The sequence below is a fragment of the Mauremys reevesii genome, linkage group 2 (genome assembly GCF_016161935.1).
Source record: "Mauremys reevesii isolate NIE-2019 linkage group 2, ASM1616193v1, whole genome shotgun sequence".
NCBI lineage: Eukaryota > Metazoa > Chordata > Testudines > Geoemydidae > Mauremys > Mauremys reevesii.
The window spans coordinates 54,100,834-54,117,356 of record NC_052624.1 but is presented as its reverse complement, the minus strand read 5'-3'; the positions used below and the strand labels follow the sequence as shown (position 1 = coordinate 54,117,356).

General features: G+C 46.2%; 1 protein-coding gene across 2 annotated transcripts in view; it reads left to right on the top strand.

The window, feature by feature from the left end:
* DGKB (diacylglycerol kinase beta) overlaps positions 1 to 16,523 on the top strand; it is a 474,599-nt gene that overhangs the window by 124,227 nt on the left and 333,849 nt on the right. For both annotated transcript variants that reach the window (XM_039523585.1, XM_039523584.1), the window contains exons 10-11: positions 1,996 to 2,084; positions 2,166 to 2,282. In XM_039523585.1, the coding sequence (XP_039379519.1) occupies positions 1,996 to 2,084; positions 2,166 to 2,282 (206 nt within the window). The remainder of the gene's footprint in view (positions 1 to 1,995; positions 2,085 to 2,165; positions 2,283 to 16,523) is intronic.

Genomic DNA, 16,523 nt, shown 5'->3' with positions numbered 1-16,523 from the left:
AATGTTCACACTCCCATTCTCTTCTGAGAATTTCACCAAAGATATTCTGACAAGCCAAGGCTGAGGGCCCCTAGCAGGAGCCCTCAGGGTATGAGCTGGGGGAGGTAATGTCAGGAACTCAACTGGCTCCAGACACAGTCTCCTGGCAACACAATTTGCATGTCTGGGCCCAATAAGCTCTCACTAAGTGACTGTGCTCCCTGGTTGGACAGAAGAGCCAGACATCATTTAAGCCTTGTAGCAACAGTAGCACATCAGCTGCTCAATATGTTCTACGCCTGCAGTTGTGTCATATCTGCTTCCTGTACCTGTCTTTGTGCCAACCCGTGCCTGTTTGCACCTCAGCCCTAGCCTCTACCTTCCTCCAAACCCTGACTCTTGGCTCCAATCAATGGCTTGTCTCCTGGCCACAATTCCATTTCTGTTCTGACTCTTGTCTCCTGACCATGACTCCAGTTCCACCTTCCAACTCTCTTCTGACAACTAGGCCTGGCTCCTGTTCTGACCACCAGGTCAGACTGCCTACATCCCAGCATATGGCAGGTGTATTCTATTCTGTTGTAAATATCAGTAGTATGAAAATAGGACTTTCCCTGTCTAGAAAATAAAACTTCCTTGGAAAAGAAGAGTGCTCCTGTTCGTAAACTTCCTCATTTGCATTTACCATGACTGTCTCTTTTTGTTGCGATATCCTTCTCTTTTCTTTACTTGCTATGTTGCTTGACACTGAATTGATCATTTTTCAGTAGTGATCATCACTTTGTAGGGAACTTAAGGGTTCCTTTCAGTTTCTTCAAGTAAGCAAGTAGGAAGGGGCCTGAATTTTTTTCTTACGAAACCACTCCTACACTTCCATATCTTCCTGAAACCTCCTCCATTCCGTCTACCTAATAAATGATTCCCCTCCCACATATTTTTGAAGCATTGCTATAGATTGCACTTTTTTTTTTAATTGTGTAGGGGGAGAAAAACAACAGCTAGAGAACTGCAGGGGGCCCCACCATCTCTCCATGGCACAATCAACAATGTTACTCCCTGCAGTTTGTCTGATTAATGGCTGCACCTCCCACTGGGTCTGTGTAGTAGGTGCAAGCAAGGTGTTTAGAAGTGCTTTGTGCTTAATTGCTGTCAAGGCCAAAAGCATGAGACTTATCTGATGCAGGCAGACATTCATCCTTAGCTTTAAATAGTTGAATCTATTCAATGCTGTCATTATAAGCACTAGCATTATTTCCTCATCAACGCACAGTGATGCACTAAAGTTAACTATTCAGTCATCACAGAAATATGAGAGAGCTTTATAATTGAAGTCAGGGGAGCTTTGCATCATAAACTGGCACTTTTATATTCCCCCATTATAGTTAGTGTGATCTTTATAGACAAGGTTTGTCAATAAAGACAAGTATGTAAAACTGATGGTAGTGGATTTAGAAAAGGAAGCTTCTCTGTATAAGAGTAGCGTTATGGCAAGCAAGAGTTGAACTTTGGATGATTATATGAAATGCATGACAACAATAGCTATCTGGAAATGAACTAATCAACCATTTAAGATTTATAAATCAATAGAGAGAATAACATAAACTCATTGGCTTTTATTTTCATGCTTACCAGCTGCTCTCTTTCCTATAGTTTGTAAAATATAGATTTCTTCCTACTAGCAAATGACACCAAACCATTTGGCAGTCATCAATTTGTCTTTAATATTATTGTCGTTTGGGAATTATTGTGAAAAATTTTAGTGAGGACTGATTTAATTAAGCATTTCCTGCTGTGCCATGATAGAGCATTCTTGGATTTTTCACTTGCATAATATTTCCTGTACTAATTGGCCTTTTGTATTGTATGGAAAAAACAGCCTACTTTGAGTTTTTATTGACTGATTGGATTGATTAAGTAGTAGTAGATATGAAACCGAGTTCTACTAATGTCATTTTTTTTCATAGAAATGTAGTCAGAAACAGCATTAACTCAGTCTTAACATGCTTCTCTTTTCAGTTTGCAAATACACAGTCCATGAACGCTGCGTCTCAAGAGCACCTGCCTCTTGTATCAAAACATATGTGAAGTCCAAAAAGAACACTGATGTAAGTCTGTAGTAGTGTTTACTTTGGCATGTAGCTGTTAAATTTGGCACTCCTACCTACGCCTACACTTTTCTTTCATAGGTAATGCACCACTACTGGGTAGAAGGAAACTGTCCGACAAAATGTGATAAGTGTCACAAAAATATAAAATGTTACCAAGGCCTGACTGGACTTCATTGTGTTTGGTGTCAGATCACAGTGAGTACCTACAGTGAAAACATTAGCACTGATAAGGTAGGCTGAAAACACTGCAGCTTCCTTTTACAGACACCTAATGCAAAAGGTCTCTTTCAATTGTACAATCAGTTATGGTCAGTGTGCACATAAGATTGATATGTTCGGAATACTTATGAGCGTCTTTCGGTGGCATAGCCTAAACACACTGAAACATATTCTCTTCTCTATGCCAATATGTGAATCCGTTAAACTTAATGAGAGCTGTATATATGTTTCTGCAGAAGAATAGAATTCATTATAGTGCTTCCGTCTATATTTTATAGAAAGATCATAAATGTTTTTCATTGTGGATAAAAGTAAAAGCCAAGATCTCTGTGAAGTTAGGGCAAAATCTTGTTGCACTATGGAATAGAGGTAAAAATTCCATGTTGCACTATGGAATAGAGGTAATTAATTGCATCTTGGCCCCTGAATAAACAGCAGAGCAAAATGTTTTCATAGCACATGAAATTTGTAAAAATAGAGGGCCAGGAAATCCATGCGCCAAATCCAGTCTTCCTCTAGCTAATGTGTATTTAGCAGCAACTGTATGAACATTCATGGAATGCTGACTTTGTTGATGGACAGGGCTGTTCTTACCCATATGCAAAGTATGCAGCTGCATAGGGCACCAGGAAATTTGGGCCATCAAATTTCCTGGTGCTTCGTGCACCTGTGTGCTGCTCCAGCCCCTGCTCCACCCCGCCCCTGGGTAGTTTGGTTTGAGAGTAAAACACCTAAGCCAAATTTTTCAATGTGAGTAACTAACTAAAATTGGGCAATTATAATCTGCATTTAGGTGCCTAAATAAGAGTGGTATGATATTTTCAGAAGTGATGAACATCTAAAACTCCCACTGAAGTGAAAGGAAGCTGGAAATGCCCTGTACCTGTGAAAATCATACTCGTATTAATTAGGTACTTAAATATAGACTTGGAGCTAGATTTTAAAAGGTATTTAGGCACTTAGGAGGTTTTATCTAAAGCTCCTAGGTGCCTCGGTCCTATTGCAATTAAGAGCCTAGGTGCTTTCGAAAATTCCTCAGGTGCCTAGCTGCATCTCTAGGTGCCTAAGTGCATTTTAAAATCTGACCCTTGGATCCTTAAATTTAGACCTCCGAATTTGAAAATGTTAGCCCTGGGGTTTCCATATCTGTCAGCCATGATTCTCTCTATCTGCCAATATTTTAAGGATTTATATGTGGTTTTTTTTCTGAAAATAACGTGCTTTGTTTTGAAATTCAGTGTATTCATCTTTTCAACTTACTTCTAGGATTTCAGGTGCAAATTAGAGACGGTCCATTAGTAAAATACCTACTAGTTTTACCAACCTTTACAAATATTTCTGCTTCATTTTTATACCACTTCTCGTATAATATTCATTTCCCTTGTAATTCCAGTTCAGAGCCCTTTTTAACCCTTTCTCCTTCCGTAACTATCACTGTAGTTATAGAAACCTGCTGAAATGCCTTAAAACCAAAACAAAACCGATATATTTGTAACAGACACACAAGTGACTTTTGAATGGTCATATTGAAGATATTAAAACGATCACCACTCTTTGCAATCATATCTTTTCACCTGCTTATATACAGCATTCCTGCTGCTTGTTGATGATATATTTAGTTGCAGTGTGAGCAGTTGTCAGATTCAGAATTGCCTTGTAAAACCTATCTTGCATCCATTTAAAATGTGTGCCTTTTTTTATAAATGAAGAAACAGAGAAACACACAGAGAAAAATAATTTGGCATTGTGTAATAATGCTCTTTAACAAGCACTGCATTTTAGCAAGCCAGTGTTGCTGTATGTTTTGTTTTGCAACTCAGTTAGCTACACTGAATCTCTCTCTTTTGGCCTGATTCTTAGCAGGCAATAGGTTAAAAGGTGTCTTGAATCACCTCTCGTGCTTTTATAGCAAAACATCCATGGAGAAGCAGGAGTTCCTATCCCTGTTCCAGTAGCTGAGTGATTATTTCAATGCATTTCTGTTTTTTCTTCAACTTTTAAAAGTGATGGGGCCATGGCCCCCTGCCTGACCCTCTCCCTATGCCACCATTCTGGCATCCCTGTGCTGGGAGGAAGAATATGGTTGTCTGTCTCTGCATGGATCTCCAGATTTCACTACAGCTTCTGGGGTTTCTCTGCAGTTAGAGGTCCACATCCCCTCCAAGTGGCAGCAAACTCTTCTCCCAGAGGGGTTGCTAGTTCAGAAATTTCATGACATTCACCTTGAAGTTTTCTAAGCAAGTTTTCCCCTCATGCGGGTTTCTCTTCAGGATGGAGATACAATATATCTTTTAGTATTTTGTAATATTGATTGTAATAGGGCTTTTTTTCTTTTAGTTTTATTTTTGGAGGTAGCAAGAGTAAAGATGTGTGGATTAATTCCTATAAGATAAGAGCCATTTTAGACATCAGTTCTACCTCCAAACCAAATCACACACTTTTCAGAGTTTCAGTATGAGTTTAGCTAATGAGACCTCCTTCCCTGGGCTACTGGTTTGCTCTTTGTGACTCTTCCTAATTCCCTGTCCAGCTGTGTCCTGCCTTACAACTGGTCTTCTTTTCAAGGCTTCTTCACAGACCTCCAGACTTTCCTTCCTCTTCCCTAAGGGAAGTCATTCTACTTCAGGCTACTCCACAAATTCTTGGCTTTCACTTCAGTTCCTCATTTCCACATCTCCTAGGCATCCAGTTGTGAGATAAGTAATGTAAACTAGCTAGCTTTGTGGACATGGCGCTATTGCAGGGGGAGGATACAAAAATGTTAATAAAACAATTATTTTTTAATATGAGGTGCTTAGTATATTACTTTACTATCTCACTATGTTATTTTCATTAGCTATAGCATGCACATCTTCAGCTATTCCTTTTATTTCCTATACCTCACTTCTCTTGTCAAAGATCAGCAGAGACTAATAAGATTAAGCTATTTTTTCAGAGATAAGTTTGCATGCCACTGAGTAGCAGAGCTGCTAATTATCACCAAGTGTGCGAAGATACTTTTATTTGATGTTACATGGCCTAGTGTGCATTAATTATGGTACAAGTAGCCTTACCACTGAGGCAGGGAATTAGCATGACAAATGCTTTAGATTACAGGGCTACCAAAATACCCTCACAATAAGGCTTTAATACTCAGAGTAAATCCAAACTCATTAACTTTTATTTTCCGTTGCTAAGTAACTGCCTTAAAAGGTAACTTTGCAGTATAAATGAGTACGGACAAGACTAATACTGGGTGTCATTCTCTTCAAAATTCAGAAATATTATGTCTACATTATACTGTGCTTTTATCAAAAATGTGTTACTGGTAAAGTGTATATATCACCTACTGAATTGATTCTATTGTAAGTTTGATACAGTTAATGCCAACATGGATAAATCATCTAAAGAAAAATGAATCACTCACTGGAAAAATATGATTTATAGGAGCAACTGTTGAACTACATATTTTACATCACCTGCTGAATGAAATATCACCTATTGAGCTAGATGCTGTATGCTACCTATTAAACCACTTAATATATAAATTAGATATATTTCCTAAAGTTTTAGATGCTTAGTACACCAGGGTACCCTCTATAAATTAAAATATACATAGCGGGTAGTAAAACGCATCAATTTGGAATCATGCTCTTACGTGACATGCACACACTATCTGACAGACTTAATATGCAGTATATTAAATCAATGTAGCGATAATAAACTACACCAAATTCCACACTATAAAGTGGTGTTTTTATTGTGATTGTCTGCTGATATTGTAAACCATGAAAATGAAACTTGAGTGGATTGCATCTGTCTCTATAAACAGAGATAACATTATAGCTTTGTATTGTGTTTGGATGCGTATATTTAAAATATGCTGTTTAGGGAAATTTGAATTAAGTTAAATTCTAGGGCACCAATAAGAAACCTAGACTTCTATCTAATTCAAACTATTTTTTTCCAACAGTTTATATCACTAATTGTATTTCTTAATATTTTATGTTGGCTTGAACTTCTACAATCCCTCCCTTTCTTCTTTGAATATAGCAGTAACTCAGTGCTTTTTAGTCAATGACCTTTGGAATATTCTCTCATTGTTCTGAGAGTGGAACTATTCTAATTGCTCTCAAAAGAATCTCCATGTTAGGAAAAAATGGAGAAGTGAAATCCTAATGGAGTTTTGCCATTCACTTCAATGGATCCAGGATTTCACTCATGCCCTTCAGAGCTTTGTTTGATGTTCCCTTAGGAATATATTATGTTGTCACTCTTGGTATCCTCTTAGTATTGGTGTCGTTATTAATCTAATGAAGTAGTAGTGGTATTTCAGAAGTGCTCAAAGTCTTCACCCAGAAATGGGGATCCTTTGTGCAAGGCACTGTACAAACTATAGTAAGAAACAGTTCCCTGGCCTGATGAACTTACAGATCAAGAAGAGATCTTCCATAATAAAGATTGTGACCACTGATAATACTACAGTGATGTGCTGCCTTCCTCATCCTGCAGCACTGCTATTACTCTGCAGTCTGGATCAAATGCTCGACTTCCACCATTGGAGGGATTTTGAAACCTATAGCTCCTCTTTGCTATAATATCATAAATTCCAAGGCTCCCAACCAGGAGGAGGCAGTGGCCAGAGGTGGCTATGCAAAGAGGAGGCGGTGTCAACTGGTGCCACTGTGCTCCACCCTCTGTTAGCTGTAAACAAGCTCTCCCCCATCACTCAGCCCTGGGGGCTGTACTTCTCAATCCACCCTTTCCGCACCCCATTACCCAGACAACCAGCAGCCATTCCATGCACCCACCACCCAACCATTCAGCTACCCCAGGCATATGCAGCACCCATCCAATTGCTCTAGCATCCACCATAGGTATCCCCAGTACCAGCACACCCAGCTGCCCTGGCACTCATCCCAGCCACACCCACTACCCATCCAGTAGTCAGTGGCTGCTGAAATGTCACTCAAGGAGGGGAACTGGAGAAGTAGATAAGTAGAGATGAAACTGAGGGAGTACAAAAGAGAAGAAGGAAATAGGAGGATTAAAATTGGGAGAGGAAAATAGAGGAGAATAAGAGGGGGGAAAGGATTGAAGGAAGGAGCACAGAAATGGGAGAAGCTAAACCACAATTCGTTTCTGTAACAGAAGTTATTCGGAGGTCTCAAAACTTGTCAGTTACATAGCAGGGCATACTCAGTTAGATCTAAAGCAATTTTACCAGATTACTTTTGTAATTGCTGGCACATCTGACCCATTCTGACACCAGCATTGCCCCTCTGCCATGTGGTGGAAGATGTCTTAGGCTTTGCAGGTTGACTTCTTGGGGGAGGTGGTCAGTGAAGCAGAATCTGGGTATATTCTAAGAGATGATTACCCCTATAACAACATGTTCCCGAGGATAATAGTCTTTACAGATGGACATACTTAGGTATAGAAGCAATTTTAGGTTATTTTTAGAAGATTTGTATGGCTCTTGCTGAGCCCTGTATAGTTAGATCATGTTAAATGAAGTATGAAGGAATCCTAGTGTTCAAAAATCATGAGTTAGGCCTTCCAAAAGTCATGAGATTAGCCAAAAATTCCTAAGGACTTGTCTACACATACAGCGCTTCAGTGGCACAGCTACAGTAGTACTTAGTGAAGATGCTCCCTACGCTGACGGGAGAGCTTCTCCCATCAGGTAGGTACTCCACCTCCCTGAAAGGTGGAGGAAGCCCTCCCATTGAGATAGTGCTGACTGCACTGGGGGTTAGGTCGATATAACTGTGTCAGGGGTATGGTTTTTCCACACAACCGAGCAATGTAGCTATACCGACGTAAATCTGTACCATACACCAAGCATAAGGTGTGAGCAGAGGTGAAAGTAAGCCGGTACGGGCCGGTACGGAGGACTGGTAAGAAAAGGAGACTGCTTGAGGGAGGGAGAAGCCTGCCCCCTGCATAAGAATAGTTTAAACTCAGCTGTTCCCTGAGTGGTTCAGCCCCCCGGGGGTTAGGAGTGGTTTCTGGCATCCTTGTTAATTTCACTCACAGTACCTGGGGGGAGGGTGTGTTTGACCATGGCAGGGGCAGTTCTTTTCTGCTCCCAGGATGAGGGGATCTCTCCAATACTAATATACACAACAAATACAAGCATTTGGCTGCACAGCTTAAATCCAGAGCTAATAAAAGCAAGTGGAAGGGGAAAACTCACTGTCACATTGGTTCTTCTTCGAGTGATTGCTCCTATGCATTCCAGTGAGGTGTGTGCGCCGCGCGTGCATGGCTCTTCGGAAGATTTTTACCCTAGCAACACTCGGTGGGTCGGCTGGGCGCCCCCTGGAGTGGCGCCGCTATGGCACAGGATATATACCCCTGCCGACCCATCCGCCCCTCAGTTCCTTCTTCCTGCCCGTGTCGGCCGTTGGAACAGTGGAGCGCGGCTTAGCTGACCTCCACTTCCCTAGCTACTCGTAATTTCTCTCGTTTAGTATATAGTTCAGATGTTTATAGTTGTAGTTAACTTTATTTGTTTGTAGTATAGTATTTATTTTCAGGGGTTCGGGGTCTATCCCCTTCCCCTCACCCGGTGCTGGGTCCGATGCCCGGTCCACAGGGTTTTACACTGCTCGGCCGGCCACAAGCCGATGCCGACAAGAGATCCTCTCCTAAGTGCCTCGAGGAATCTCAACTAACAGATAAGTGCCGCATTTGTGAGGCCTTTAATCCGAGAACAAAGGGGAGCGGGACTTTCGTCTCAAGCAGCTCCTGAGGGAGGCAGCTCTTGCTCCTCCGCTCTCGGCACCGAGCGCTGGTTAGTCTTCAAGGAGCGTTCCCTCGGCACCGGATCGCCAGTACCGCCAAGGCCTCCCGGCACTGGCCCTCGCTGGCTCCGACGTCCACTCGGCATGGTTCCCTCTCCTGGAGGATGAAGAGGCACAATATACTTGCTGCGTCCGAGACGCCTGCTCCGCAGCCGAGCGCTATGCTCAGTCGGAGCGCCTGGCACCGATGTCAGCCGCGGCTCTGACAATATCCGCAACATTAACTCCGGCCAGGCAAGAGCAGTCAAGTCCGGTGCTGGAAAGCTCCCCGGTATGGACCGTGGTCGAGCTCGCTACGAAGCTGCGTCCGAGCCGCCTGCTCCGCAGCCGAGCGCTACGCTCAGTCGGATCGCCCGGCACCGATGTCTGCCGCGGCACCGACAGTATCCACACCGTTAACTCCGGCCAGGCAAGAGCCGTCGAGTCCGGTGCTGGAAAGCTCCCCGGTACGAACCGTGGTCAAGCTCGCTTTTAAGCTGCCTCCGAGCCGCCTGCTCCGCAGCCTGAGCGCTCTACTACGTCGTACTGCCCGGCACCAGTACCTGCTGCGGCACCGATGGTATCAGCACCATAGACTCCGGACACGCAAGAGCCGTCGAGTCCAGCACCTGAACGCTCCCTGGTGAGAGCTGTGGTCGAGTTCACTATTCCCTCCACGCTGGAAACATTTCCACAGCGAGGGAGTTGATGGCAAGGGCAGAGCCTGCGCTGCTTTAACCCCCGACACCGCCGGTGCGGGTTATATTGTCTATCGGCGACCCTGTCTTGCTCACGCCACCCTGCGTTGGCACCGCAGAGCGGCACCGTTCACGATCGCGGGCCCGCAGACGTTCTCGGTCCCGTCACCGATCGAGGTCCCAACGCCGCTCGCAGTCTCGGCACCGTTCTCTATTTCGGTACCTTTAGTACTCGCGGCACCGGTCAGCGTCCCATTCGCTGGCCCGGTACACTCGGCACCGATCCCGCTCCCGGCACCACCCCAGGCACCTAGACTCCCGTAGCCACTCCGGAACATCAAGCCTCGCGCTCTCAGTCGACCGCCCGGCACAGCTCCGGTGGCAGGTCCCGTTCTCGGTACCGGTATGTCTCCCGGTACCGATCCCCGGTGCCGCGTCGAGCGACGTCAGTTAGAGAAGGAGACTCTACCAAAGGCTCTTCAGCTCCTTCAGGGCCATCCAGCCACACATCAGTGTTGCCACGTGCGGACACTTCATATGCGCAGTACTCTGTTTTCCGATGTGCCCTCCAGAGTCTTCCAGGAGACCTGTGGTCCTTCTAGTCACCTTGGGCGTACTACCACGCCAGAGGCATACCGGTGCTCCCATCTCGCTCCGTTCCATCGGAGCTCTGGATGCCAGAGGCGACAATTAGCCATCCCCCTCCGACCGGTACGGTGCAAGCCCCGGTTCAGCCACCGGGCTCCCAGATCCCACCGGATCAGGAGGTCGTCCAGGAGCGCGAGCCCACACAGGACCCGCTTGTCCCTGGCCTTTCTTTTGCCTCCTCCCCAGATGAGGCGGGGGCAGGAACATACTCCTCGGGCCCTCCTCTGATCGGAACGCAAGTGCATGGTATCATCCAGGGGGTACGAGTACCTATAGGTACATCTACCCACCCCTGCTCCCTTGTCGTCCAGTCCCTCAATGGGATGGAACGCCATGGCCAGCAGGCACCAGCCCCTAAAGCCAAGGAGGCTAGGCGAATGGTCTTAAGATGTACTCGGCTGGGGCCCTGCCACTTCGTGTAGCAAACTAGCAAGCCCTGCTTAGCCGCTACTATGGGTGACGGTGGGCAAATTTACAGAGTCGATTCTTCAGAACTCCTCTCAAGAGTTCGATGCCCTCCTGGAACGAAGGAAGAAGCTGGCTAGAGCTTCCCTCCAGGCCTCATTGGATGCAGCTGACTCCGCTGCCACGACCCTGGCCTCGGGTGTTGCCACGAGGCGCATTTCATGGCTCCAGTTATCGAGCCTTCCCTCGCAGCTGCTGTACACTATACAGGACTTGCCCTTCAATGGCAAAGGCCTGTTCTCTGAAAAAACAGGCCCTAGGCTGCAAAGCCTGAAGGGCAGCAGGGTCACTTTGCGCTCTCTCTCTCGGCATGCATACGCCGGCGCTTTAGCGCCAACCTTTCCGTCCCCAGCCTCACCCTGCGCCTAGACAAAGACAGGACTTTACCAGCAGGCGTCACTTACGTGGTTGTAGGCATCCATCAGGCCCCCAAAGGAGCCAAAATTAAGGTCATTCTAACCACCAATGGGGCAAAAGCCTACCCATCCTCGTCCCTCTTAGGGACCCCTCTCACGAGCGATTCCTCTTGCAACAGGTGCGGACGCTCCTCTTCATCGGAGCTATACAGGAGGTACCTAAGGACGAAACCTAATCCCCTGGGCAAAGGGAGGTCCCAGACCTATCCTAGACCTGTGGGACCTCAACAAGTTCACGATGTAGATAAGTTCCGCATGGTACCCATGGGGACCGTCATCCCATCCTTGGATCCCAGAGACTGTATGCCGCCCTCGATATGAAGGACGCGTATTTTCACGTCGCCATTTCTCTTCCACACAAAAGGTACCCCTGGTTGGGGGCCTACCGTCGTTTCCAGTATACGGTCCTCCCGGTTGGCCTCTATACAGCCCAAGTGTATTCAAAGTGCATGGCGGTAGTCGCCGCCTCTCTTCGCCACCGGGAGGTAATTCTCCGTATCTAGACAATTGGCTCATTCGAGGGACCTCCCGGCCCAAGTTACCAGTCCTGTGGGCATCGACACGGACCTATTCCTGTGTCTAGGCCTGATGATCAACAGTAAAATCCACTCTGGTTCCCACACAGGGAATAGAATTTATTGGGGCCATCCTGGACTCCAGTCTCGCCAAAGCCTGCTTACCTCAGCCTCGGTTTCATGCGATGGTAACAATTGTACAAGGTCTACGGACCTTCCCGACAACTTTGGCTCGCACTTGCCTAGGTTTCCTGAGTCACATGGCTGTCTGCACGTTTGTTTCCAAACATGCCAGGCTTCGCCTCCGTCCACTTCAATCGTGGCTCACCTTGGTGTACCACCCGGGCAGAGATAGCATACTCCTGGTCGTCTCGTTCCCCCTGAGCATCCTAGGCTCCCTCGACCGGGAGTCAGCACCCTCCCTGGTGTATCCAGGCAGGCTGTTCCATTAACCCCTCGGGGACCCTCATGACAGACACCCCATCTCTCGGCTGGGTGCTCACCTGGGTCAGTTTCGCACTCACGGCCTTCGGTCGGCTCAAGAGCTGGCCTTACACATCAATGTCCGAGAGCTGAGAGCAGTCTGCCTTGTATACCAGGTGTTTCAGCTGGCGGATCGCCTCAGCAGATCCTTCCTGTCTCACAAGTGGTCATTCCTCCGGACATTATCCATTCCGTTTTTCGGAAGTGGGTCTTTCCCCGCATAGCTCTCTTCGCTCCCACGAGAGCGAAAAGAGAGAGAAGTTCTCCTCATTCCAAAGCCTCTCCCCGGGCTCAGTTTTGGAGGGGTTTTCTGATGCCGTGGATGAGCCATCGGCTATACGATTTCCCACCATTCCCGCTGGTTCACAGGGTCCTGCTAAAACTCCGCAGGGACGGAGCGCACCTGATCATGATCACTCCAGCGTACCCAGGCAGCACTGGTACACCAGGTTGCTACCCCTGTCAGTAGCCAACCCTATTTCCCTACCTCTTTGCCCAGACCCCATAATGTGGGATCACGGCAAGCTTCACCACCCAGACTTGTAATCCCTGCACCTCACAGCATGGCTGCTGCGTGGCTAAACCGATCCGAATTACATTGTTCTGCCTCAGTTCTACAGGATTCTCCTGGGTGGTAGGAAATCTTCCACTCGGTTAACGTATCTGGCAGGGTGGAAGCGTTTCTCCTGCTGCTACAAAACGCACAACGTTTCTCCCGCCGAGGTCCCGATCCATTCCGTCTTGGACTACCTCTGGTCTCTCAAACAGCAGCACCTGGCGCGGTCCTCATTAAGGACACTCTTGGCAGCCATCTCTCCCTTCCACCCAGCGGAGAATGGCCGCTCCGTATTCTTACACCTTGTGATTTCTAGGTTCCTCAAGGGCTTGGAGCATTATACCCCCGCCCCCCAGTTGGCCCCCGCCAAACCTGGGTCTTCGACCTGGTTCTAACCAGTTTTATGATTGCCCATTCGAGCCACTGACGACATGCTCGCTAACATACCTGTCCTGGGAGACAGTTTTTCCTTGTAGCCCTTCAATCGGCCAGACGAGTCTCCGAGCTTCAGGCGCTCATGATGGACCCACGGTATACTGTGTCTCTCAAGGACAAGGGCAGTTGTGACCACGTCCGGCCTTCCTCCCTAAAGGTGGTGTCAGCCTCTCATATCATCCAGGATATCTTCCTTCCGGTCTTCTTTCCGAAGCCTCGCTTATAGCAAGGAGAGCAACAATTGCCCTCCCTAGACATCCGTAGGGCATCCGCAATCTATATCGAGCGGACAAAGCCCTTTCGTAACGCCCCCAAATCTTCGTCGTGCTGGCGTGCCGGACGAGGGGCATGCCTGTCTCCTCCTAGAGGATTTCGTCTTCGATGATGTTGTGCATCCGCACCTCCTGTGTTTTGGCCCATGTTCCATAGAGCCACCTTACTTCACATTCCACCAGGGCTCAGGCTTCTCTGCTGCCTTCCTGGCTCATGTACCCTTTCAGGGGATGTGTCGTGCAACTACCTGGCCCTCGGTCCACACCTTTGCCTCATTGGCCCAAGAGTCCAGAGATGATGCAGCCTTTGGCTCAGCAGTTTTGCATTCTGCAACATCTAACTCCAACCCCACCGCCTACGTAAGGCTTGGGAATCACCTAACTGGAATGCATAGGAGCAATCACTCGAAGAAGAAAAGACGGTTACTCACCGTTGTAACTGTTGTTCTTCGAGATGTGTTGCTCCTATCCATTCCAGACCCGCCCTCCTTCCCCACTGTCGGAGTAGCCGGCAAGAAGGAACTGAGGGGCGGATGGGTCGGCAGGGGTATATATCCTGCGCCATAGCGGCGCCACTCCAGGGGCTGCCCAGCCGACCCACCGAGTGTGGCTAGGGTAAAAATCTTCCGAAGAGCCGTGCACGCACGGTGCGCACACCTAACTGGAATGGATAGGAGCAACACATCTCGAAGAACAACAGTTACAACGGTGAGTAACCGTCTTTTTCTCGTCTCCTCCCTCCCCCTCCTCCAGCCAGGCTGCAGAAAAGGCTCTGCATTTCCCCCCCCCACCCGCCAGGAGGGGTTCTCCTCTAGGCTCTAGCTTGCAGTAGGGAGACTGGCTGAAATGCCTGCTGCTGCTGCCTGCATAAGAACAGTTTAAACTCAGCTGTTCCCTGAGCAGTTCAATCCCCAGGGTTAGGAGCCATTTCTGGCATCCTTGTTAATTTCATTCCCAGTTGTTGCGGGGGAGGGTGACCATGTCAGGGGCAGTTCTTTTCTGCCCCCGGGATGAGGGGGATCTCCTATATACAAAAAACACAATCAAAATCAGGAACCATTTCCAAGTTCAAATCTATCCCATTCCCTCCCCAGCATAGGATCATGGTTGTGATGTCCAAACTGCTTGCAGATCCTCTTTGAAATGTTACTGAACTGCGCAGGGAACAGCTGAGTTTAAACTGTTCTTATGCAGGAGGCAGGCTTCTCCCTCCCTTAGCCAGTCTCACTGCTTTAAGCTAGAGGGAAGCCCTGCAGCTACTGAGTGCCAAGCAGGGAGAAAGCACAGAGCTTAGTGTCGGCAGCCTGGCTGGAGGAGGAGGGAAAACACAGAGAAAAATGTGACAGTGAGTTTTCACTTTTTCAGGCTTATTCCAATAGTAAAGTTTTATTACAGACAGTACTGGTAGTAGTAATAGTAGCTTTATTTTCTCTATCTATGTCATGCAATGGGAGGGATCCATGAAATACGTAAGAGAGGTGGGTTGCTTGCGATTGGACCATATGGGTAAGAAATGTAAATTACTTTCGCCCCTGCCCAAACCCCAGGGCTCCCAGCCGCCTCTGCAGCTAGTAGCTCTGGGGATGATTTAAAGGGTCCGGCTCCTAGCTTCAGCCGAATCCCCGAACCCTTTAAATCCTGATTTAAAAGCCTCGGGATTTAAAGGCCCCACCTCTTCCGACAGAGGCCATGCCTCTTCCGGTTGAGGCTCCTCCCCCTCCGCAGGATTCTGGAGTACCGGTAAGTCCTTTAAGTTATTTTCACCCCTGGGTGTGAGGTTGTTTTTTTAAAATAAAAATGAAGAATATTAGGTTCTTTGTATTTGTCTTCTGGTTTCTGAGCCTTTAGGTCACACTTTCTCTATGTTTTCAAACATTTGCCCCTAGCCAGGAGGGCTTGAAACTTACTGATCCACCTCATCATGATGGTGATACCACATCATCTATTCAAGATCTTCTTTTTCTTTCGTGTATTCATCTGGAAAGGAAAATTGATAGCAGTTCCTGTAAACATGCATTGCCTGCTGAACCTCTTAAAATGTGCCTGTAAAACAAATCTTTCTTTTCTTAAGATCTCTTTAGCCTTTGCTAATCATCTCCAATTCTTTTTTGTTGATAACATGGTCACTCCATTATATTTTCTGAATTCTTTCATAACTCCCTAATTTGAAGGATTGTAGTTTATTATTGATTGTTTTAAAGTCCATGTTTCACAGCCACAGTTTAACACAGACTAAAAGTAAGTTTTTAAGAGTGAGAATTAAGTCTTTAGATTTATGTCCATTCTCATATGCTGTTCATTCTTCCAGAATGTCTTTTTCACTCTTGCAGTTCTGGTTCTGATTTGAGTAGCTGATCTTCCATCTTTAATGATACTTGCTATATGGCTATGTCATTCACTGGAATCTTGCATATTTTCCCAGGATCCTTGCATACCATTAATTTTTTTGTCTTGTCCATATTCAACTCTAGAGCACTTTCTTTGCATATTCATATATAATTTCCACTAACTTCATCAGACCACCTTCTGAATCAGCCGATAGCACTGTATCATTTCCACAGAGAATTGTAATTCACTCATTTTCAATTCATCTTTATACCTTCTTGTTTCTTCGATTAATTTAATCAAACATTCACTATAGATGTTGAATAAAGATGGTGACATTATACAACTATGCCTCACTCCTTTCTTGATCGCTACAAGATTTTCATTTTCATTGCCTATTATATTGCCTTCTGATTCCAGTATAATTGTTTTATTACTTGGAGTTCGTACTCACACATCTTAGTATGTTGGACATAGCGTAGATGGTAGATTCCATCAATGCTTTTTGAAAGTCAATAAAACACAAGTATTCTGTTTTCCACATATCAGTTGATCTTTCTGATATAAGCTGCAGTTCATAATGGTGTTCATTGTTCCCTTTCCATGTTCGAAAACATATTGTTGATCTCTTATTTTC